We start from the raw sequence: 23,349 nt of genomic DNA on the forward strand, positions 1-23,349 counted from the left end.
GGACAGCTGTGACTCTCTGACCACTGACTGAACTCAAAACATAGCAAGATGCCTCCATGGCAGCCTGGGTGCTGGGCTGATGAGGACCACCAGGAGCTCCCCTGTGAGGACAGGCTGGCAGGGTTGGGGCTGTTCAGCCTGGGGAAGAGAAGGCTCCAGGCAGACCTCAGAGCAGCCTGGCAGGACCTGAAGGGGGCTCCAGGAGAGCTGGGGAGGGACTGTTTCCAAAGTGATAGGAGCAGGGGCAATGGTTTGAAATCAAGAGCAGAGCAGACTGAGAATGGATGTGAGGAGCAAGTCCTGCCCCAGGAGGCTCCCAGAACACAGGTTGCCCAGGGAGGGTCAGGCTGGAGGTTAGGAAGAAGTTCTTCCCAGAGAGAGAGATTGGCCCTTGGGATGTGCTGCCCAGGGAGGTGGTGGAGTCCCCAGCCCTGGGGGTGTTTAAACACAGCCTGGATGAGGCCCTTGGTGCCATGGTTGAGTTGATCAGATGGTGCTGGGGGGTAAGCTGGGCTGGATGATCTCAAAGGTCTTTTCCAACCTGGTTAATTCTGTGTTCTGTGGTTGAGGCTCCCTGCCTGGAGCTACTGCAGGGGAGGCTGGAGAGGGCTCTGGGCAGCCTGCTCCAGTGGAGGATGTCCCTGCTGAGTGCAGGGGGCTGGGCTGGCTGGGCTCTGGAGCTCCCTTCTGACCCACACCACTCTATGCCTCCATGAGTTCAAAGGCCCTCAGCTAGGGCAACCGAAGCAAGACTTCCCCCTCCAATTCCAGGAGCACAACCCAACCAGCAGCAGCCACAAGCACCTCTCAGCACTGCGGCAGAGATGACTTGCAGCAAGCAGAGATTCTGCTACAGATCTTCTTGTTCAACATATTCATCAAGGACCTGGATGAAGAGATGGAGTGGCCCCTCAGCCAGCTTACAGCTGCCCCCCAACTGGCAGCAGGGACTGACAGCCCCCAGGCTGTGCTGCCAGCCAGACCTGGGCAGGCTGCAGAGCTGGGCAGAGGGAACCTCCTGGGGGTCACCAAGGGCAAGGGTAGGGTCCTGCCCCTGGGGAAGAACAACCTGCAGCAGGGCAGGGGAGGGGAGACCTGCTGGGGAGCAGCTCCAGGGAGCAGGACCTGGGAGCCCTTGCTGATAATTCTCCATGGGACAGCAATGTGCCCTGCTGGCCAAGAAGGCCAAGGGTATACTTGGGTGCACTAAGACTGTGTCCAGCAGGTCAAGGAAGGATCTCCTTCCCCTCTGCTCTGCCCTAGTTAGACCCCATCTGGAGTGCTGTGTCAGGTTCTGGGCTCCCCTGTTCAAGAGGGAGCTGCAGGCAGGAGTCCAACAGGGAGCTAAGAGGATGCTGAGGGGCCTGCAAGAGCTGTGTGAGGAGGGAAGGCTGAGAGCCCTGGGGCTGCTGGGCCTGGAGAAGAGAAGGCTGAGAGGCATCTGATCAATGTCTGTCAACCCCTGCAGGGTGGCTGCCAGGAGGATGCAGCCAGGCTCTCCTCAGTGACACCCTGTGACAGGGTGAGGGGCAGTGGATGTGAACTCCATCACAGGAGGCTCCACCTCAACAGGAGAAGCAGCTTTGGTGTGAGGGTGTGACAGAGCCCTGGAGCAGGCTGCCCAGAGAGGTTGTGGAGTTTCCTGCTCTGGAGCCTTTCCAACCCCCCCTGGATGCCTTCCTGTGCAGGCTGCCCTGGGTGCCCTGCTCTGGCAGGGGGCTGAACCTGGTCATCTAGAGAGGTTCCTTCCAACCTCTAATGAGCTGTGATGCTGTGAGTGCCATGCTGTAAGGGAACAAGCTAAGCTGAGCTGCTGAGGGCAAGCTACAAGAAGGCAAAGAAGTGGATTTCCTTCCTTGCTTTCCTTGGGGCTGGTCCCTGCAGGCAGAAGCTGGATCCCCACCAGGGGCAAGTCCAGAAAGGATAAGGAGAACAATCTTGCCTCAAAACAAGAGGACCTCAGGTTGAACTAAGGTGACAGAAGTCATTTCAGCAGGCAAAACACATCTGGGAGGTCTGCTCTGACTCTAACCCTGTCCTCTTGGTAGGGTTCCAACCTCCCTGTGGTGTCAGGACTGGTATGAACTCATCTTTCCTCAACAGGAGTGTGAAGACTGCAGCCTTTGGAGCTGGATGAAGCCTTGCTGACACCATCAGACACACCAAGTGTTAGGCTCCTACTGCTGCAAGGTCCTGCAGCTGGCTCAGGCCAACCCCAGGCACCAACACAGGCTGGGCAGGGACTGGCTGGAGAGCAGCCCTGCAGGAAAGGCCTTGGGGGTGCTGGGGGAGGAGAAGCTCAGCAGGAGCCAGCAGGGAGCACTTGCAGCCCAGAGAGCCAAGCAGAGCCTGGGCTGCAGCAAGAGAAGTGTGGCCAGCAGGGCCAGGGAGGGGATTCTGCCCCTCTGCTCCACTCTGCTGAGCCCACAGCTGCAGCTCTGGGGCCAGTGCTGGAGCCCCCAGCACAGGAAGGCTCTGGAGGGGCTGGAAGGTGTCCAGAGCAGGGCCAGGAGGAGGAGCAGAGGGCTGGAGCTGCTCTGCTCTGCAGACAGCCTGAGAGAGTTGGGCTTGTGCAGGCTGGAGAGGAGAAGGCTCCCAGGAGACCTTCTGGTGGCCTTCCAGGCTCTGCAGGGGGCTGCAAGCAAGCTGGGGAGGGACTTTGGAGGGGGTGAGGGAGGGAGAGGAGTGGGGGGGATGGAGCAAAAGGAGAAGTGGGGAGCTGGAGCTTGGCTGTGAGGAAGAAGTTGTTGGCCAGGAGGGTGGTGAGAGCCTGGCCCAGGTTGCCCAGGGAGGTGGTGGAAGCCTCCTGGCTGGAGGTGTTTGCAGCCAGGCTGGAGGTGGCTGTGAGCAACCTGCTGTGGTGTGAGGTGTCCCTGCCCATGGCAGGGGCTTGGAGCTGGATGAGCTTGAAGGTCCCTTCCAACCCAACCCATTCTGTGAGTCTAGGAAATGCATTTGGGTTTTTCTAATGCTATCAGACACTGAGAGATCTCCAGGTGAAACCTTGGCTTGGAGCTGGGGGTAGGGAGAGGGTTGGATTGGTTCCTGTCATCCTCCTTATGATTCAAGTGAGTTTAGAGCAACTCTGCTCTGAGGTGCTGCCCTGCCAGCAGCCTTTCTGATCATGGTCTCACTGGCCCCAGGCTACCACAAGCTGGCAGCTTAGGGCAAAGGCACCCAGAGCTCAAGTGTGCACAGAACCTCCACACTGCTCAGCTCCTTCCTCTGTCTCCCTGTGGGACAGCTACAAGAAACCTCCTGGAGAAGATGGAGCTTAGCCCCAGAGGGGAGGCAACAATTTGGCAGGGGATGGAAGTGGAAGAACATCTTCAAAGAGAGAAGAAGCAGCACAGGGAAGCAGCAAAGGGAAGCAGCAGAAACCAGGAGGAAAAGTGCTCACACATCCCCTGCCCAGCTGTGAGGATGAGGCAGAACTGACACCATTGCAGGAGCAGCTCAGAACAAGCCCTACTGCTCTGAAAGCAACCAGCTCAAGACCCAGTTCCCATCAGCTTCACAGAGCTGCTACCTGCAGGGGACTCAAACCCCATGACAGTGCTGGAAATAATTCTGCACATCATCACAGCACTCCTCTGAGCTCCCACCTCCTCCCTGGGAACACATACCAGGGCTTGGCTCTTGACAAAGGAGCAGCTGAACCTCAGGAGATGCTGCTCCCCCCCAGCTCAAGGTTGCAGCTCCCTCCCATCTCACAGCCACACTTCACAGCAGTTCACCTCAGGGCCCTTCTGGTTCTGCCACCTTCCAGTTCTGCTGTCCCCAGCATAAGAAGGACATGGAGAGAGTTCAGAGGAGGCCACAAAGATGCTCCAAGGGCTGGAGCAGCTCTGAGCACAGGCTGAGGGAGCTGGGGCTGTGCAGCCTGCAGAGGAGAAGGCTCCAGGGGGACCTCAGAGCTGCTGCCAGGACCTGAAGGGATCCTGCAGGAAGGCTGCAGAGAGACTTTGCCTGAGGGGGTCTGGAGACAGGGCAAGGGGGAAGGGTTTGAAGCTGAGGCAGAGCAGGGTCAGAGTGGAGCTGAGGAAGAAGTTCTTCAGTGTGAGGGTGCTGAGACTCTGGCCCAGGCTGCCCAGGGAGGCTGTGGCTGCCTCCTGCCTGGAAGTATTTAATGCCAGGTTGGATGAGGCCTTGAGCTGCCTGGGCTGGTGGGAGGGGTCCCTGCCCATGGCAGGGGGGTTGGAGTAGATGAGCTCTGGGGTCCCCTCCAACCTGGGCCATTCTATGACTAATGTGGGTAAAGCTTTGCCTGCATGAGGAGGAAGAGCTGAGCTCCCTGGGTACACAGAGACAGCTTCAAAGCTGGGCAGTCCTCCCTTGCACCTTAACTGCTCCATGCTTTGGGGGGAAAAGAAATCCCTGCCACTTCCACAGGATGTTGTATCCTGAGGCAGCTTTCACCTGAGGGCAGCACAGCCAGCAAGTGTCCCTTGGACTGCCCAGAAGGAGCAAGGGAAAGGGAGGGGGTGGCTCTTGCCTTGCAAACTGACACAAATCCTTGGCCCACCTTGGAGAAGTTCCTCCCACTGCTGCAGACACAGTGGAGATGGCAAAAGCTTTCTGTCTCATCACAGCTCTTCTCACTGACAGAAACCTTCCAGGTGCTCTCTGTGCTTGGGGGGGGGGGCACACACACTTGGCTTTGTGTCTCTCTCCAAGCTGGCATACAGCAGAGGAAGCTTTGCAAGCACCACCTCCCTGAGGAGCTCCTTGCCAACATGCACACAAGTCTTGCTCAACTCTTAGCTGCTGACCAAGGCCAGGATTTTACAGCAACCTACTGTTGCTACTTCTGCCCCAGGAGCCAGTTCCAAACAAGCTCCAAAGCAGGTAGCTCAGGAGCCCCTGAGCCTGCAAGGTGGCAGCAGAGCCACACTGCACAGAAGCTGCCAGCTGCACTCAGTCCTGAGAAGCAGGACAAAAAAACCATCCATTTTTCTCTCCCCAAAGCAAGCAGAGCTCAAGAGGCTTCAGGGCAGTCTGACACAAGCACAGCAGTTAAGGTTTCACACAGCAGAGGTCTCCAGCACCAAGCTCCAGAAGGCTGCAGAGATGATTAGCAGGGAGAGCTCTTCAGAGAGGTGCAGGCAGCAGGAGCTGCTCTAGGAACAGCTCTGGGAACAGCTGTCCTGTCCACCTGCAAGGGGGAAGTCCCTGGAGAGGACCAGGACAGGCTGGAGAAAAATCTCCTAAGGCTCAGCAAGGCCAAGGGCAAGGTCCTGCACCTAGCTCTGGGCACCCCTCAGAATCAATCCAGGCTGGGGGGGATGAGACTGAGAGCAGCCCTGCAGAGAAGGCCTTGGGGGTGCTGGGGGGGAGGAGCAGGGCAGGAGCCAGCAATGGGCACTGGCAGCACAGGAGGCCAAGGGCAGCCTGGGCTGCAGCCAAAGCAGTGTGGCCAGAGCTGGAGAGAGGATCCTGCCCCTCTGCTCTGCTCTGGGGAGACCTCACCTGCAGGGCTGGGGCCAGCTGTGGGGCCCTCAGCACAGGAAGGACCTGGAGCTGCTGGAGAGGCTCCAGAGGAGGCCACCAAGATGCTCAGAGGCTGCAGAACCTCCCCTGTGGGGCCAGGCTGGGAGAGCTGGGGCTGTGCAGCCTGCACAAGAGAAGGCTCCAGGAGACCTCAGAGCTGCAGTTCAGTATCTGCAGGGCAGCTCCAGGCAGGCTGGGGAGGGACTGTCCAGAAGGGGCTGTGGGGATGGGAGCAGAGGCAAGGGTTTGGAGGTGGAGCAGGGCAGAGTCAGGTTGGAGCTCAGGAGGAAGCTCTGCACAGGGAGGCTGGGGAGAGCCTGGCACAGGCTGCCCAGGGAGGTGGTGGAGGCTCCATGCCTGGAGCCATTCAGGCTCAGCCTGGCTGTGTCCCTGGGCAGCCTGCTCTGGCTGCAGCTGTCCCTGTGCCTGCAGGGGGTTGCACAGATGCCCTCTGAGGCTGCTTCCAGCCCAGTGCCAGCTGTGAAGCTGTAGAAGTGCCACCAGGGAAGCATTTTGCACACAGACAGCATCCTGGAGAGCTCCTAAGCTGCTGAACTGCCTGAGGAGTGCCCAAGGAGGCTCTTCTAATGCACACTTTCTGGACCTGCCTGGCCTGTCACATCCTGGCCCGTCCCATCCTGGCCCAGGCTGTCCAGCCAACTCCAGTAAGCAGGCCACAGGTTCTCAGCTTCTACTCTCACTTTGCTCCCCCTCCACGAAGCAGAGCTGCTGGATGCATAACCCTCCTTCCACTCCTCCTGAGGCAGCTCCAAAGAGTCCTTTTCACTGAGTGACAGATCCCAGGGCAAGCTGCATTTCCACACCACCACAGTTTGGGGGTTTTTGATCCCCACTTGGAAACATGGTCATTAAAGCCAACCAAATGAAAGCCTTCTGAGCAGCACAGAGAATCAATACATTTGCAACTGGAGATTTCAGGGGGTGGGGGGAGGGAAAGGGAAAAAGAAAGAAGGGCTAGGAAAAACCATGACCTACTTTTCCCCCATCAGCTGACATTGCTGAATTCCTTCTACAGATGAAATTAGCCTAAGCTAAGGAATATTAACAACAAGAGAAAGAAAACCACCTCCCCTCTGGAGCAGGAAGAGCTTTCTGCAGAGCTCCATTCTCACTTCCAGAAGGGAGAAGCCCCCAAGTTGTTCAGCTGCTGCAACAGCTCTTTTGTTTTGCAAAGGAACAAAAAGGGAGAGAGCTCCAGAGGAGTGAGGGAGCACCTGGGGAGCAGCTATGGTGGGATGGAAGGGGACTGCCCATGTGAAAAAGCCCCAGTGAAAACACTCCCTGGGGCCACCTCTTCCCCGGGGACACCGCAGCCTGCACAGCAAGCCTGCTGGGAAGGACTTCTCACTTCTTGATCCCAGGGCTCAAGCTGCAGATGGGCTGGCAGCCAAGGAGCAGGACTCTGCTCCAGCAGCTCACAGGGCTGCCCATCAACACAGCCCCCGCTGGGCACCCCCCTGGCAACACCTCCAGCCCCAGCACAGCACAGCAAGCAGCTGCCTGTGCTCCCCCCAGCTCAGCTTAGCTCCCTTAGCAGCCCTCAGCTTGGCAAAGGCATCTCTTCAGAGCATACTTACAGATTGTATATCTTGTAATGGTTTTTATGCTTTGAATCCAAAAACCTTCAGGAGAGAGAAAAACAAAAGGGGGAAAAAGAGAGAGGTTTGGGTTAACAAACAGTGCAAGGAGGTTGACCTTCCTCTTGAAGCTCCCCACTGGCAGGTGCCAGCTGGCCCTGGGCTGCCTCCAAAGCCTAGAAGGCAGGGAGCTGCAAGCCTGGCTCACACAAACCACCCAACAGTGATGAGTAAGGCACAGCTGAGGCCTGGCCTGCCCCTGAGACACTGCTGGCATGGATCAGCCTGCCCTGGTCTCCAACCTGCACACCAAGACCTGGAGCTGAGGTTTCAAAGCAGGAAGCACTGATGACACTTCCACTTCCATCAGCTATGCAAAGCACTCCCAACAAACCAGAGGTGAAAATGCCTTCAGTGCTCCACTCAGGACAGCTGCAATCCTTCCAGCACCAGTTTGTCCACATGGCCATCATTTGCCACCCAAGGCTGGGCACAGTGCTCTCAGCACACCTGCAGGGGACACTGCCTTGGGTGGCAGTGCTGGGCTGCTGCAGGGCAGGGAGGCTCTGCAGGGGGACCTGGCCAGGCTGCAGCCATGGGATGAGGCCAATGGGATGAGGCTCAACAAGGGCAAGTGCTGAGTGCTGCACCTGGGTCACAACAACCCCAGGAAGGCTCCAGGCTGGGGGCAGAGGGGCTGGAAAGTGCCCAGCAGGAAAGGCCCTGGGGGTGCTGGGTGGCAGCAGCTGGAGAGGAGCCAGCAGTGCCCAGGGGGGCAAGAAGGGCAGCAGCAGCCTGGCCTGGAGCAGCAATGGTGTGGGCAGCAGGAGCAGGGCAGGGATTGTGCCCTGGGCTGGGCACTGGGGAGGCCACAGCTTGAGTGCTGCCTTCAGCTCTGGGCCCTCCCTGGCAGCAGGAGCTGGAGGGCTGGAGCAGGGCCAGAGAAGGGCAAGAGAGCTGGGGAAGGGTCTGGAGAAGAGGGCTGGGGAGAGGGAGCTGGGGGGGTTGAGTGAGGAGCAGAGGAGGCTGAGGGAGACCTCCTTGCTCTCTGCAGCTCCCTGCCAGATAGGGGTTGGGCTCTGCTCCCTGGTAACCAGTGCTGGGACAAGAGGAAATGGCCTCAAGTTGCCCCAGGGGAGCTTTAGCTTGGACATTAGGAACAATTTCTTCCCTGAAAGGCTTCTCAGGCTCTAAGACAAGCTGCCCAGGAACATCCCCAGCCCTGGAGGTGGTGTTTGAAAGCAGCAGAGGTGTGGTGCTGAGGGACCCATTTCAGCAGCAGGCCTGCTAGGGTTAGAGAATGGTTGGACTGGATGCTGTGAAAGGAGTTTGCCAGCCCAAACCATCCTGTGCCAGTCTGGGCTCGGAAAGGAGGAGGCCTCCCAAGACTTCTGCCACACTCACTTCATTTTCACACTCAGCTTGTCCCCCAAAGCCTCCCATGGGAGCAGCCCTGGGAGAGCCGAGCAGGGAGCATGAGTCACCACCACTGCCATGACTGGATCTGATGTGTCACCTGGCAATGCTCAAGGGGGAGGGGAGGAACCCAAGCCCCCCTCCCCACCACACCACACCAGTGGTTCCCCTCCCAGCAGCCCCAGTGTGCATCTGCAGCAGCAGGCATTTCATCAGCCCTGACAGAACACGCCGTCCAGGCTGCCCAGAAACACCAGCTGCTGAGCTCCTGGGAGGCTGAGCACAAAGCCAAGCAGCCAGCCCTGGCCAGCAGGCACAAGGCTGCAGGAGAGAGCTAGCAGAGCCCTGCGGTGCGGAGCCCGGGGGTGCAGAGCCCGGGGGAGCGGAGCCCTGGGGAGCGGAGCCTTGGGGTGCAGAGCCCGGGGGTGCAGAGCCCTGGGGAGCAGAGCCCTGGGGAGCAGAGCCCGGGGGGTGTGGAGCCCTGGGGAGCGGAGCCCTACAGGCATCAGGAGCAGAGCAGCAGCAGAGCAGCGACTCCCAGCCCGGCGGCAAGAAGCATTTCCTGCCCCCCACTGCTGCCCCTCCTGGCAGCCTTTAGCCAACGGGGGGGAGATGGGGGCAGGGGGAGGGGTCCCTGCTTGTCTGCAGCCATGGAGAGCCTGGAGAGCCGACCCTGCTGCTCCACAGGCTGTGAGCTTTCCTGGAAGTCCCTTCCTGAGGACAAAATTCCATCCCCAGCCTCTGCCAGCCCTGGAGAGCCAGGGGGCAGCAGGGCCTGGCTGCACTGCTCAGTCAGCACTGCCACTCCTGGCAGGGCAGGCACACCCCCACTGCTGGCTGCCTGCTCCCTGCTCCACAGCCCAGCCACAGAGAACCACAGAACTGTCTGAAATGTCTCCACAAAGCCCAGAGCAGAGAGTTTCATTAGCAGCATCACAGAGTGCTCCGGGCTGGAAGGGAGCTCCAGAGCTCAGCCAGCCCAGCCCCCTGCACCCAGCAGGGACATCCTCCACTGGAGCAGGCTGCCCAGAGCCCTCTCCAGCCTCCCCTGCAATAGCTCCAGGCAGGGAGCCTCAACCACCTCCCTGGGCAGCCTGCTGCAGTGTTCCAGCAGCCTCCTGGGGCACAACTTGTTCCTCACATCCAATCTCAATCTGCTCTGCTCTGAAGCCCTTGCCCCTGCTCCTGTCCCTGCAGGCCTTTGGGACACGTTGGCTAAAACATCAGAGCTGCTGTCTGGGTGTCAGGCAGGAAGGGCCATGGCTGTGGAGCCATGTTAGCAGTAGGTGTGCCAGGGCTGGAAGGTCTGAGATGCCACAGAGGTTCTTGTGGTCACTGGCAGGCAGGGTTGCTGCCAGCTGAGCTGCACTGGGAGTTACTGGCCTCCAGGCTTGAGCAGAAAGGAGTCAGGACAGCTCCTCAGTTCCCCCGCGGGGAGGAATTGTAACCCTCAGCTGAGGAGCAGTCCCCTGGAGGCAGCTGCAGGAGGGTTGGAGAGGGTTTGGGTTGTGCAGGGCACTGCCAGGATGGAGCTGGCTCCCCGTGAAGAGCTCTGAGAGGAGCAGCCCCTGGGAGTGAGCGGCCCTGCAGAGCCAGCCTCCTGCTGGTGTGCAGCAGTGAGGAGGAGAAGTCTCCTGCCCGGAGCTGCTCAAGATCAGAGACTCACAGAGACATTTGGGTTGGGAAAGCCCTTTCAGAACATCCTGTCTTAACCCTGCTGAGGCTGAGCCATGGCCCTCAGCATCACATCTCTGCAGCCCTGAAGCACCTCCAGGGATGAGGATTGCACCACCTCACTGGGCAGCCTGGGCCAGGGGCTGAAAACCCCTTCAGAGAAGTTTCTTCTGCTCTCCAACCTAAAGCTCCCCTGGGGCAACTTCAGGCCATGTCCTCTCCTCCTGTCCCTTGCTCCTAGGGAGCAGAGCCCAGCCCCCAGCTGGCTGCAGCCTCCTCTCAGGAGCTGCAGAGAGCAAGGAGGTCTCCCTCAGCCTCCTCTGCTCCACACTCAACCCCCCCAGCTCCCTCAGCTGCTCCTCCCCAGCCCTCTTCTCCACACCCTTCCCCAGCTCTCTTGCCCTTCTCTGGCCCTGCTCCAGCCCTCCAGCTCCTGCTGCCAGGGAGGGCCCAGAGCTGAAGGCAGCACTCAAGCTGTGGCCTCCCCAGTGCCCAGCCCAGGGCACAATCCCTGCCCTGCTCCTGCTGCCCACACCAGTGCTGCTCCAGGCCAGGCTGCTGCTGCCCTTCTTGCCCCCCTGGGCACTGCTGCCTCCTCTCCAGCTGCTGCCACCCAGCACCCCCTGGCCTTTCTCTGCTGGGCACTCCTCAGTGCAGTGCAGCACAGGTACCTGTGACTGCTCCTGCAGAGCCTCTCTGCTGCACTTGGCAGAGCTGTCCCTTGGGCTTTGCAAGCATGTCCTTGTGCACAGCTTGCACACCAGGGAAGGCTTTTCCTGTCCCTCTGGCACAGCTGAAGGCTGGCCCTCAGACCCAAGCTGTCTGGCCATGCATCTTTGCCAGCAGTCAGCTACCTCTTTAGGCTGCTGTGGGCACTCCACCTGCTCTGGGAGATAGGAGGTAGGTCCTTGATGGCCTCCACCTTTGAAATCATGAAGGGCAGTGCCAGGAGGAAGGAGCCAGGCTCTGCTCAGGGATGCCTGAGGACAGGCCAAGGGGCACTGTGGTCAAACTGGGCCAGAGGAGGTGCCATAGAAAGACAAGGGAAAACTTTGTCCCTGTGAGGCTGCTGGAGGCCTGGAGCAGGCTGCCCAGAGAGGCTGTGGAGTCTCCTTCTCTGGAGAGCTTCCAACCCCCCTGGATGTGTTCCTGGAGAGCTTGCTCTGGCAGGGGCCTTGGACTGGATGGCCTCTGGGGGTCCCTGGCGCCCCCTGCTCGGTCTCTGGGGCTCCCTTCCGACTCAGACCATGCTGGGAGTTAGCTCTGGGCAGTAGCCTTTGGAGGTCCCCTTCCAGCCCCAGCACTGGCTGCTGTGTGCAGCAGCTGGGGGTGCACACAGTGGCCCTGCAGCCTCCTGCCTGTGGCAGTCAGCAGCTCCTCAGCTGCTCCTGAGCTCCCCTTGGGGTGGGATTTTCACGTTCTGCAGGAGCTCAGCATGGGCTGCTGCCACTGGCATAGGCTGCCAGGGAGGTGGTGGAAGCCTCCTGCCTGGAGGTGTTTGCAGCCAGGCTGGAGGTGGCTGTGAGCAACCTGCTGTGGTGTGAGGTGTCCCTGCCCATGGCAGGGGGTTGGGGCTGGCTGAGCCTTGGGGTCCCTTCCATCCTGCCAGCTCTGTGATGAGAAGGTGCTGGCTGAGCATTGCCTCTCAGGCCCCAGCAGCACAGCAGCAGAGGACTGAATGCTGCTGGTTTCTCTGTGACCCCAGGGAGCCAAAGTGCTTTCTGAAGCTGGGCATAGCACTGCAGTTGTGCAGCCTGCTGCCAGCACTCAGTGCCCCCCAAAGTCTAATCCAAGCCCTGCTGCTTCCCCTGCTGGCAATCAGGGGAGGCTGGAGAAGGCTCTGGGCAGCCTGCTCCAGTGGAGGATGTCCCTGCTGAGTGCAGGGGGCTGGGCTGGGTGACTCTGGAGCTCCCTTCTGACCCAGCCCATGCTGTGGTGCAGAGCTACTGAGCACTGGCCTCAAATGCCCAGGATCTGCAGAGCACCATGTGTGGCTTTAAAGGGACCAGAGCTAAACACAGGGACATTTGGCAGCTGCTAACAAGTCTTCAGTCTTCAATGCAATGCCTCCCACAACATTCATGGAGTCCTAGAATGGGGTGGGTTGGAAGAGACATTCAAGGCTATCCAGCTCCAGCCCCCTACCCTGGGCAGGGACCCCTCCCACCAGCCCAGGCTGCTCCAGGCCTCAGCCAGCCTGGCCCTCAACACCTCCAGGCAGGAGGCAGCCACAGCCTCCCTGGGCAGCCTGTGCCAGAGTCTCCCCAGCCTCACTCTCAACAATCTCTTCCTCCTCTCCAGCCTAAATGCTGCTTTGCAAGTGAAAGGTCCTGCCAGAGGAACTTTCCTACCTCAGCTCTACCAAGAGCACATCACAAACCTGGGCTGATGTCTGGTTTGGCATCCATCACTCAAAATGCAGAGCCCAAGCACTGTCCCTTCCCTGCCATCACTCATCCCAGACCCAGGGATGTCACTGCCTCCTCACAGCATGCTTACTGGCTCAGGAGTCCCAAGCTCTGCCCTGGCACCAGCCTCCAGCCAGCCTGCCCCAGCCTGGCATGGCCTCAGCAGGATCCTTTCTGCAGGCCAGACTCTGGAAAGCCTCCACAGGATCCTTCCACAGCTGTATCCAGCAGCTCTGAGTGGTGACCTCCCTTCATCTGGTGGCAGGAGTGACAGCCTGCAGGGTCTTTGACAAGCTGTGCTGTACAGCATTACCAGCAGCAGGACATTTCAGCCGCTGCTTCTCCTCAGCCATGATCACTGACCACGGCCAGGAGTCTCCTGAAGGGCCTGAGAAGCCTCCCTCCCTCCCAGCCCCTGGCAACCTTCCCAAGCCAAACCATTCCAGGATCCTATCTGCTACTCTGCAGCAAACTCCAAGTATCAAGTACTTCATTTCTTGAGTGGAGAAAGGGCAAGGGCAGCCACCTTCAGCAATGCCACAGGCTGCTGGCCTGGGTTCCACTCCTGGGTGCTTGGAGGAGGGGGTTAACTCTCCTTAGGCAATGCACACAGAGGCACTGTGTAACCAATCCTTAACTGGGGCTTTTTGGCCCCTTTCTGCTGGCCATCCTCAAAGGCACTTCTCACAAGGCCTTGCTGTGATAGAATGGGAGGCAATGGATTGAAGCTCCTCAGCCTGGAGAAGAGAAGGCTGCAGGCAGACTTCAGAGCAGCCTTGCAGGAGCTGAAGGGCTCCAGGAGAGCTGGGGAGGGACTCTGGAGAAGGGCTGGGAGTGCCAGGCCCAGGGACAATGGCTTTGAGCTGGGAGAGGAGAGATTGAGAGTGGAGAGGAGGAAGAGATTGTTGAGAGTGAGGCTGGGGAGAGCCTGGCACAGGCTGCCCAAGGAGGCTGTGGCTGCCTCCTGCCTGGAGGTGTTGCAGGCCAGGCTGGATGAGGCCTGCAGCAGCCTGGGCTGGGGGGAGGGGTCCCTGCCCAAGGCAGGGGCTTGGAGCTGGATGGCCTTGAATGTCTCTTCCAACTCAACCATTCTGTGAAACTCAACACCAGGAAGAGAGGCAAGGGTGACACCTCTCAGAGAAACAAAGAGCCTCCTACTCCAACACAATGCTCCACACTCAGAAGCCTTGGAGATGAACCTCAGCCAAGCAGCCCAGCCTCAAACCTTTGGCTGTTGCCAGCATTTGGGGGCGGGGGGGGGGGGGGGGGAGATAAACAGGGAAGCATCTAGGAGATGCAAGGCAGAGCACACAAGCTTTCCTCAGCATCAGACACAACTCTGAGTGCAGGACAAGGAGACTGAAGAGTCACAACCATGAGTTAGGGAAGGGGGGGGGGGGGGAAGAGGCCTTACCTCACGACATCATCAATGTTGTTGCGATAGACTCCTTCCAGCCTCTCTGCAGGAAAGCCCATGGCAATGATGTTGGGGTAGATATCTGCAGGAGCTCCAGTTAGGGAAACATTGGCCAAGAAAGGGCAAAACAAGAGAAACTCCACAGTGGCATTGAGTGGCATCAAGGAAAGGTTGACTGCAGCACAGGCAGGGCAGGGAGCTCCTGCTGTGAGAGGCAAAGAGCCTTGGGGTCAGACATCGAACCACAGAAGCAATGAGGCTGGAAGAGACCTCAGAGCTCATCAGCTCCAACCTCACCCAGCACCTCCTGACAGCCAAACCATGGCTCCAAGGGCCACATCCAATCCCCTCCTGAACACCTCCAGGCCTGGGGACTCCACCACCTCCCTGGGCAGCCTCTGCCAAGCTCTGACCACTCCTGCTGGCAAAAGCCTTTGCCTGGTGTCCAGTCTGATCCTGCCCTGCTGCAGCCTGAGGCCATTGCCTCTTGTTCAGCCCCTGGGAGAGGAGAGCAGCAGCAACCTCTGCACAGCCTCCTCTCAGGGAGCTGCAGAGAGCAGGGAGCTCTGCCCTCAGCCTCCTCTCCTGCACACTAACCATCCCCAGCTCCTTCAGCCTCTCCTCATCAGATTTCTCCTGCAGGCCCTTCCCAGCTTCCTTGCCCTGCTCTGCCCTGGCTCCAGCACCTCCACCTCTCTCTTGTCTTGAGGAGCCCAACTCTGGGCACAGCACTGGAGCTGTGGCCTCAGCAGTGCCCAGCACAGGGGGACAGTCCCCTGCCTGCTCCTGCTGGGCACAGCATTGCTGCTCCCAGCCAGGATGCCAGTGGCTTTCTTGGCCAGCTGGGCACACTGCTGCCTCCTGTTGATCAGCACCCCCAGGTCCCTTTCTGCCAGCAGCTTCCCAGCCCCACTGCCCCAAGGCTGTAGCTCCCCAGGGGTTGTTGTGAGCCCAGTGCAGGACCTGGCCCTTGGCCCTGTTGGAGCTCATGGACCCAATCCATCCAAGCCTCTCCCAGCCACACTTCAGCCATCTGGAAAGGATCACCACAATTCCCCCCTTCAGGAAAAATACTCTAGCTCCTTATTCAGCACTTCCTGGAATTCACCCAGCCAAAGCAAGCTGAGATGCAGAAGGCAGACAGCATCCCCTGAGCAAAAGCAAAGTGGCACTGAGGGAAAAGGCCCAGAGAAGAAGCTCTGAATCTGCCCTTTGGAGCTGAGGCAGTGAAGAGTTCCCAACAGCCTCCCAGACAGTGCTGGGGATTCACACTCCTGGGGGGACAAAGAAATGCAGCTGGTCACAGAGAAGCCAAGAAAGGGGGAAAAGCAAGGGCTGCCCAGCCTTAGCCATTATTGGAAGTGATAATGGAGGGCAGAAGCTTTACTGCAAAGCAAACCAGAAGTGAAACCAGCAGCTCAAGCCCAGACCATCCCCTGCTGCATTTAGCATACTCCTCCTCAAACTAATTTTAGAAAGAGTAAGAACAAAGTGTGGGATCTCTGAAGCTGGCCCTGCCTGAAACGAGGGGGCTGAAGCAGGTGACTTCCAGAGGCCTCTTTGCAACCTGGATTATGCTGCACTTCTGGGACTCATCCTGAGTACTGCAGCCAGCCCTGGGCTCCCCAGCACAGAACGGACAGGGATCTGCTGGGGAGAGTTCAAGGGAGGGCTGCAAGGCTGCTGAAGGGCCTGGAGCACTGCTGCTGAGGAGAGGCTGAGAGCCCTGGGGCTGCTGAGGCTGGAGAGGAGAAGGCTGAGAGGGATCTGCTCAATGTCTCTCAAGAGCCGAGGGCTGGGGGGCAGGAAGGAAGGGCCAGGGCCAGGCTCTGCTCACTGTGCCCTGGCATAGGCCAAGGGGCAAGGGATGGAAAGTGCAGGCCAGGAGGTTGCAGCTCAGCAGGAGGAGGAACTTCTTGCCTGGGAGGCTGCCAGAGGCCTGGAGCAGGCTGCCCAGAGAGGTTGTGGAGTCTCCTGCTCTGGAGCCTTTGCAGCCCTGTCTGGATGTGTTCCTGTGGGACCTGTGCTGGATTCTATGGTCTTGCTCTGGCAGGGGCTTGGACTAGAAGATCTCTTTGGGTCCCTCCCAACCCCTCACACCCTGTGAGCTGTGATCCTGTGAGCTCACTTCATGTTAAGGTTAAAATACAACAGAGCTCTAAGGAGGAACCATTAGACTGGAGGCCACTGCAGCAGCTTCCATGACCACAGGATGCAGGGGTTGGAAGGGACCTCCAGAGAGCATCCAGGCCAAACCCCTGGCCAAAAGCAGGGGCACTCAGGGGAGGTCACACAGGAACACATCCGGGGGGGTTGGAAAGGCTCCAGAGCAGGAGACTCCTCTCCACCCTCTGGGCAGCCTGCTCCAGGCCCCCAGCAGCCTCACCCCAAAGTGTCTCCTCCTCCTCCTGTTGAGGTGGAGCCTCCTGTGATGGAGTTCACATCCACTGCCCCTCACCCTGTCACAGGGTGTCACTGAGGAGAGCCTGGCTGCATCCTCCTGGCAGCCACCCTGCAGGGATTGACAGACATTGATCAGATGCCTCTCAGCCTTCTCTTCTCCAGGCCCAGCAGCCCCAGGGCTCAGCCTTCCCTCCTCACACAGCTCTTGCAGGCCCCTCAGTATCCTCTTAGCTCCCTGTTGGACTCCTGCCTGCAGTTCCCTCTTGAACAGGGGAGCCCAGAACCTGACACAACACTCCAGATTGGGTCTAACTAGGGCAGAGCAGAGGGGGCAAAGGACCTGCCTTGCCCTGCTGGCCACACTCCCCCTGCTGCACTCAAGTATACCCTTGGCCTTCTTGGCTAGCAGGGCACATTGCTGTCAGTGGTCTTTGCATTCCAGTCACCTGTAGACAAAGAAGAGCCTGAAGCAGGATGCAAACCACTTCAGTCCATCCTCATGGGATTCCTACAAGCCTAAGCACAGCCAGAAGCAGCATGGCCTAAGTTCTGCTCTTCCACAGCTAACAGAACTCATCTCTCCTGCTCAGAAACCCAGAATGGAGCCTTTGCTATGTCTGAGTATCAAAGGACATCAGTCTGCCTGGCCTTGGATGACTGGGGAGGCAAGGAGGGGAAGATGAAGGCTTCTGCCCAATCTCAGTTCTGCAGCTGCCTTCAGCACAGAGACCAGAAGGGGCTGGTGTCTGCTTGCCAACTCCCTCTGCCCTGGCCCCAGCTGCCAAAACAAAGCTGATCCTGAAGCAAACCACCACGGAGGGACTTCACTGTCAAAGCCTGTGCCAGCCTCAGATGCTGTCAGATCACACAAACCTTCCCTCTGCAAGGATTTTGCTCAGCAAGCAGTCCACACCTCTTGGGTCCATTGGCCAATCTGCTCCATCATTAGCAGTGGCTCTGCTGCCTCAGCAGTGCCTCCCTGCCACCAGCCTAGGGACCCCAGGCTCTCTGCCTACCCACAGGGAACTTGCTGACTTTCAGCTAGCTCACTCCATCACACAACCCCCTGGGTTGGAAAGGTCCTCACCTTGAATAGAGAATAGAATAAACCAGCTTGGAAGAGACCATCGAGAGAGAGATCATCCTGTCCAACCTATCATCCACCTAATCAGCTAACCCATGGCACCAAGCACCCCATCAAGTCTCCTCCTGAACACCTCCAGCGATGGCGACTCCACCACCTCCCTGGGCAGCCCATTCCAATGGGCAATCACTCTCTCTGTGTAGAACTTCTTCCTAACATTCAGCCTAAACCTCCCCTGGCACAGCTGGAGACTGTGTCCTCTTGTTCTGGTGCTGGGGGCCTGGGAGCAGAGCCCAACCCCCCCACCAGCTACAACCTCCCTGCAGGCAGTTGGAGAGAGCAAGAAGGTCTCCCCTGAGCCTCCTCTGCTCCAGGCTAAGCAACCCCAGCTCCCTCAGCCTCTCCTCACAGGGCTGTGCCCCAGACCCCTCCCCAGCTTTCTTGCCCTTCTCTGGACACCTTCCAGCAGCTCAACCTCTTTCCTAACCTGAGGAGCCCAGAGCTGGACACAGGACTCAAGGTGTGGCCTAACCAGTGCAGTGTACAGGGGCAGAATGACCTCCCTGCTCCTGCTGGCCACACTCTTCCTGATGCAGGCCAGGATGCCATTGGCCCTCTTGGCTGCCTGGGCACACTGCTGGCTCATGTTCAGCCTACCATCCACCAGCACACCCAGGTCCCTCTCTGCCTGGCTGCTCTCAGCCACTCTGACCCCAGCCTGTAGCTCTGCATGGGGTTGGTGTGTCCAAAGTGCAGCCCCTGGCACTTGGACTTGTTCAATCTCCTGCCTTTGGACTCTGTCCATCTGTCCAGCCTGTCCAGGTCCCTCTGCAGAGCTCTCCTACCCTCCAGCAGATCAACTCCTGCCCCCAGCTTGGTGTCAGCTGCAAATTTGCTGCTGATGGACTCAATGCCCTCCTCCAGATCATCAATGAAGATGTTAAAGAGCACAGGGCCCAGCACTGCTCCCTGGGGCACACCACTGGTGCCTGGCTGCCAGCTGGCTGTGGCACCATTCACCACCACTCTCTGGGCTCAGCCTCCAGCCAGTTCCTAACCCAGCTCAGTGTGCTCCTGTCCAAGCCACATCTCCAGGGCTGGGGCCTCAGCCACCTCCCTGGGCTTCATCTCAATCTGCTCTGCTCTACTTTGCAGCCATTGCTCCCCATCAGACCATCACCTCCCCCATTCCTGATTTCAACCCCATTCCTACCTACTGCCAGCATTTACACTCAGCATCACCTCCCTGTGTGCCCTGCTCTGAGCAGCAGGGCTCCCTGGATTACCATAGTTCAGGGCCCTCCCTGCCAGCAGCAGCTGGAGGGCTGGAGCAGGGCCAGAGAAGGGCAAGAGAGCTGGGGAAGGGTCTGGAGAAGAGGGCTGGGGAGGAGCAGCTGAGGGAGCTGGGGGGGTTGAGTGTGGAGCAGAGGAGGCTGAGGGAGACCTCCTTGCTCTCTGCAGCTCCTGAGAGGAGGCTGCAGCCAGCTGGGGGTTGGGCTCTGCTCCCTAGGAGCAAGAGATAAGACAAGAGGAACTGGCCTGAAGTTGTGCCAGGGGACGTTTGGGTTGGACATGAGGAACAACTTCTTCCCTGCAAGGCTTGTCAGGCCCTGTCACAGGCTGCCCAGGGCAGTGGGGGGGTCCCCACCCCTCAGGGATTTCACAGACCTGTCAATGGCATGTTTTAGCAGCAGACTTGACAGTGCCAGGTCAATGCTGGACTCAATCTTCAGAGCCTTTCCCAGCCTGAACAACTCTGACTCCACAGCACAACAACTCATTATGTTACCCTGGGTCCCACAGCACTCCCACAGAGCACACAGGCACTCAGGCTAGCGAGGTTCTGACACAGCAAAACAAAACTCAGCTTCAACTGCAGCATCAGACAGCTGCCCCAGGATCTCCCTCTGCCCAGGGAGCTGCCTCTCAGCCAGCAGCTTTCCTGTGGGCTTTGCTCCTCCCAGGTGTCTCAGCCTGCACTCTGTGCCTTCCCCTGCTGCTGGCTCTTTCCCTGGGAGCAGCTAAGAAACAAGACAACTTTCCAAGACTCCCAGATGGTGTAAGACAGAAGCAAGGCAGGCAGACCCCCCCCAAAGTGAAGGGAACAGAGAACATCTGAACAGCAAGGTTTCCAAGCCTGCAGGTTCCAAAACCCAAAGCCTCAAAAGCACCCTGGGCACAGAGAGGTGAAGAGGTCCAAAATAACCAGGGCAGCCTCATGGTGCTGGAAAGCTTCTCCCCCTTCTGGCCCCCACACCTCTGAGAAGCCCTCTCTTCCCCCTCCACACTCAAGGGCAATGCACAGTAAGTACACACAAAGCCCACATGAAGGCCTTGGGGGTGCCAGGTGGTGACAGAGTCCCCAGGAGCCAGCACTGGTCCCTGGCAGCCCAGAGCCAGCTGAGTGCTGAGCTGCAGCCAGAGCAGGGAGAGCAGCAGCACAGGGAGGGGATTTTGCCCCTCTGCTCTGCTCAGAGCCCACCTGCAGCACTGCCTCCAGCTCTGGGGCCCCCAGCACAAGAAGGACCTGGAGCTGCTGGAGAGGCTCCAGAGGAGGCCACAGAGATGAGCAGAGGGCTGCAGAACCTCCCCTGTGGGGCCAGGCTGGGAGAGCTGGGGCTGTGCAGCCTGGAGAAGAGAAGGCTGCAGGCAGACCTCAGAGCAGCCTTGCAGGAGCTGAAGGGCTCCAGGAGAGCTGGGGAGGGACTTTGGAGAAGGGCTGGGAGTGCCAGGCCCAGGGACAATGGCTTTGAGCTGGGAGAGGAGAGATTGAGAGTGGAGAGGAGGAAGAAATTGCTGGCAGTGAGGGTGGGGAGAGCCTGGCCCAGGCTGCCCAGGGAGGCTGTGGCTGCCTCCTGCCTGGAGGGGTTGCAGGCCAGGCTGGATGAGGCCTGGAGCAGCCTGGGCTGGGGGGAGGGGTCCCTGCCCATGGCAGGGGCTTGGAGCTGGATATCTTTAAGGTCCCTTCTAACCCTTCTCTGATTCTTCCTCTGAAGAGCAGCAGGCCAGCAGCACTGGATGAACTCTGCACCATTACAGCTGCAGTTTTCAACCCAGAGCTCACATCCCAAGGTGCTCCCCAAAATGCCAGGGAAGAAAGAAACTGGGGAAAGACTTCAAGAGGTGGTGGAGGGGGGTAAGAGTATCAATCAATTTCCTGCTGCTGATTCAATGAAGTAAACTGAGAGAGGCAAAAAGCAGCCATTGGTATGGAAGAAAGATTCTGCAGGGAGCTGAATGGCAGTCACAGAGGTCACTGAGAGCAGAAGCAGTCAGCTTGGGGCTGCAGCACTCCATCTGATTCAGGCCACTCTGGGGCTGGACTCCCCACCAGGCATGGATGTGAGGAACTAAGTCCTGGCAAGGCTGCAGGCTAGGGCCAGAGGGGCTGGAACAAGGCCAGTGGGTACAGGGCCTGAGGGTGCTGGTTGCCAGCCAGCTGAAGAGCAGCCAGGGTGTGCCCAGGAGCAGTCTGGCCTGGAGCAGCAGCAGTGTGAGCAGCAGGGACTGTCCCCTACACTCAGCACTGGGGAGGCCTCACCTCGAGTGCTGTGGTCAGCTCTGGGCCCCTCACTCCCAGAAGGGCATTGAGGAGCTGGAGTAGGCCCAGAGAAGGGCAACAAAGCTGGAGAGGGGGGTCTGGAGAAGAGGGGCTAGAGGGGGGGGCTGGAGAGGAGGGGTTGGAGAGGAGGGGCTGGAGGGGGGGCTAAAAGCTGCACAGATCACAGGATGGCTTACACTGAACCTGCTCTGGATCATCTCCTCCAACCCCCTGCCATGGGCAGGGATTCAACTAGCCCAGGCTGCCCAGGGCCTCATCCACCCTGGCTCTGAACCCCTCCAGAGAGGGGCATCCACAGCCCCCCTGGGCAACCTGTTCCAGTGTCTTCCCACTCTTCTTCCTAAGGTCCAGTCCAACCCTCCCCTCCCCCACTGTGGTGCTGGGGGCCATGCTCTAGCAGTGACCTGGCAGTCCTGGGCTAACAGTTCACAGGATCACAGCATTGTTCAGACTGGAAGAGGCCTTTCAAGGCCATGGAGCCCAACCTTTAACCCAGCACTGCCAGGTCACCACTAACCCCTGGCCCTCAGCACCACATCCACATATCTCAGGAACCCTCCCACAGAGGTGGGGACTGCACCACTGCCCTGGGCAGCCTGTCCCAGGGCTTGGCAACCCTTCATGAGGTCCCTGGTCAGGAGGACAGGTTGCACTGGATGATCTTTGAGGTCTTTTCCAACCTTACTGATTCTATGAATCTGGGGAAGAAACTGTTCCTCATGTCCAACCTCAACCTCCCTGGGTGCCACCTGAGGCCTGCCAAGGATCTGAGCCCCTCAAGCTGGGGAGGCTGCACTTCTGCCTGCTGTCATCTGGCACACTAAGCCAGGGGCTGAGAACCCTGGCAGGGAAGAAATGTCTTCTCATGGCCCACCTAAACCTGCCCTGGTGCAACCTGAGGTCATTTCCTCTTGTCCTATTGCTTATTACAAGGAGACCTTCTGGTGGCCTTCCAGGGTCTGCAGGGGGCTGCAAGCAAGCTGGGGAGGGACTTTGGAGGGGGTGAGGGAGGGAGAGGGGTCTGGGAGACCTCTGAGGGGGACAGGAATCAGGCCTGGGACAGGGAGCCAGCAATGGGCACTGGCAGCCCAGAAGGCCAAGGGCAGCTCAGCTGCCAGTGCCCATTGGCAGAGGTAGAGGGAGAGGATCCTGCCCCTCTGCTCTGGGGTGTCAGGGAGGGAGAGGAGTGGGGGGGATGGAGCAAAAGGAGAAGTGGGGAGCTGGAGCTTGGCTGTGAGGAAGAAGTTGTTGGCCAGGAGAGTGGTGAGAGCCTGGCCCAGGTTGCCCAGGGAGGTGGTGGAAGCCTCCTGCCTGGAGGTGTTTGCAGCCAGGCTGGAGGTGGCTGTGAGCAACCTGCTGTGGTGTGAGGTGTCCCTGCCCATGGCAGGGGGTTGGCACTGGCTGAGCCTTGGGAGCCCTGCCAGCTCTGTGATTCCTAGGAGGGGAAGAGACCAACCCCCAGCAGGCTCCAACCTCCTTTCAGGTAGCTGCAGAGAGCAACAATGTGCTCACTCCCAGAGACTCACAGAATGCTCTCTGGGTGGGAATTGGCCTCGATGACCTCAAAGGTCTCCTCCAAGCCAAACAATTTTATCACTGCATGCAAATGTTGCAGACTCTGAGGCTTTGCAAGCTGGCAGCAGGAGCCTGAAGGCCTTGCTGCAAAGCAAACACCCCAGAGGAAGCATGGGGGGTGCTGGCTTCAGCAGGACTTGACCAGGGCTTTGCTTTTGAACAACAGCACAGACAATTCGTCCCTCACCCAGACCCAAGCTTCCTGAAGCACCTTCCTTATTATCTCAAAGGATTAGCCTGGTATGCAATTCACAGGCCACTGCTGACTCACCCTCCTGTCTGCACCACAGCTGACCTCAAGGGAACCCAGCTGCAACCACCACCCTGCCCTGGAATGCCAGCAGGCTTCACCTGCACAGCACCACAGCCCCTGACAGCCCTGATACACACACACTGAGCTCCCCAGGTGCAGAGAGACAGAGAGCTGCTGGGGAGAGCCCAAGGGAGAGCCAGGAGGAGGAGTTGGGGACCTGAGCATCTGCCCTGTGGAGAGAGGCTGAGAGCCCTGGGGCTGCTGAGGCTGGAGAGGAGAAGGCTGAGAGGGATCTGCTCAATGTCTCTCAAGAGCTGAGGGCTGGGGGGCAAGGGGAGGGGGCCAAGCTCTTGTGGGTGGTGCACAGCCAGGAGCCAAGGAGCAGTGGATGCAAAGTGGAACAGAGAAGGTTTCAGCTCAAGGGGAGGAGGAGAAACTTCTTTGGGGTGAGGCTGCTGGAGGCCTGGAG

At 59.0% G+C, this 23,349-nt stretch overlaps 1 protein-coding gene across 1 annotated transcript in view; it reads right to left on the reverse strand.

Annotated features, from left to right (window-relative positions):
- PTEN (phosphatase and tensin homolog) overlaps positions 1-23,349 on the reverse strand; it is a 77,309-nt gene that overhangs the window by 31,888 nt on the left and 22,072 nt on the right. The window contains exons 2-3 of the mRNA XM_068169203.1: positions 14,001-14,085; positions 7,089-7,133 (exon numbers count right to left, since the gene is read on the reverse strand). Of these exons, the coding sequence (XP_068025304.1) occupies positions 7,089-7,133; positions 14,001-14,085 (130 nt within the window). The remainder of the gene's footprint in view (positions 1-7,088; positions 7,134-14,000; positions 14,086-23,349) is intronic.

This window comes from Melanerpes formicivorus, unplaced genomic scaffold (assembly GCF_026170545.1).
Source record: "Melanerpes formicivorus ecotype bairdi unplaced genomic scaffold, bMelFor1.0.p_v2 SCAF_171, whole genome shotgun sequence".
NCBI classification, from domain to species: Eukaryota; Metazoa; Chordata; class Aves; order Piciformes; family Picidae; genus Melanerpes; species Melanerpes formicivorus.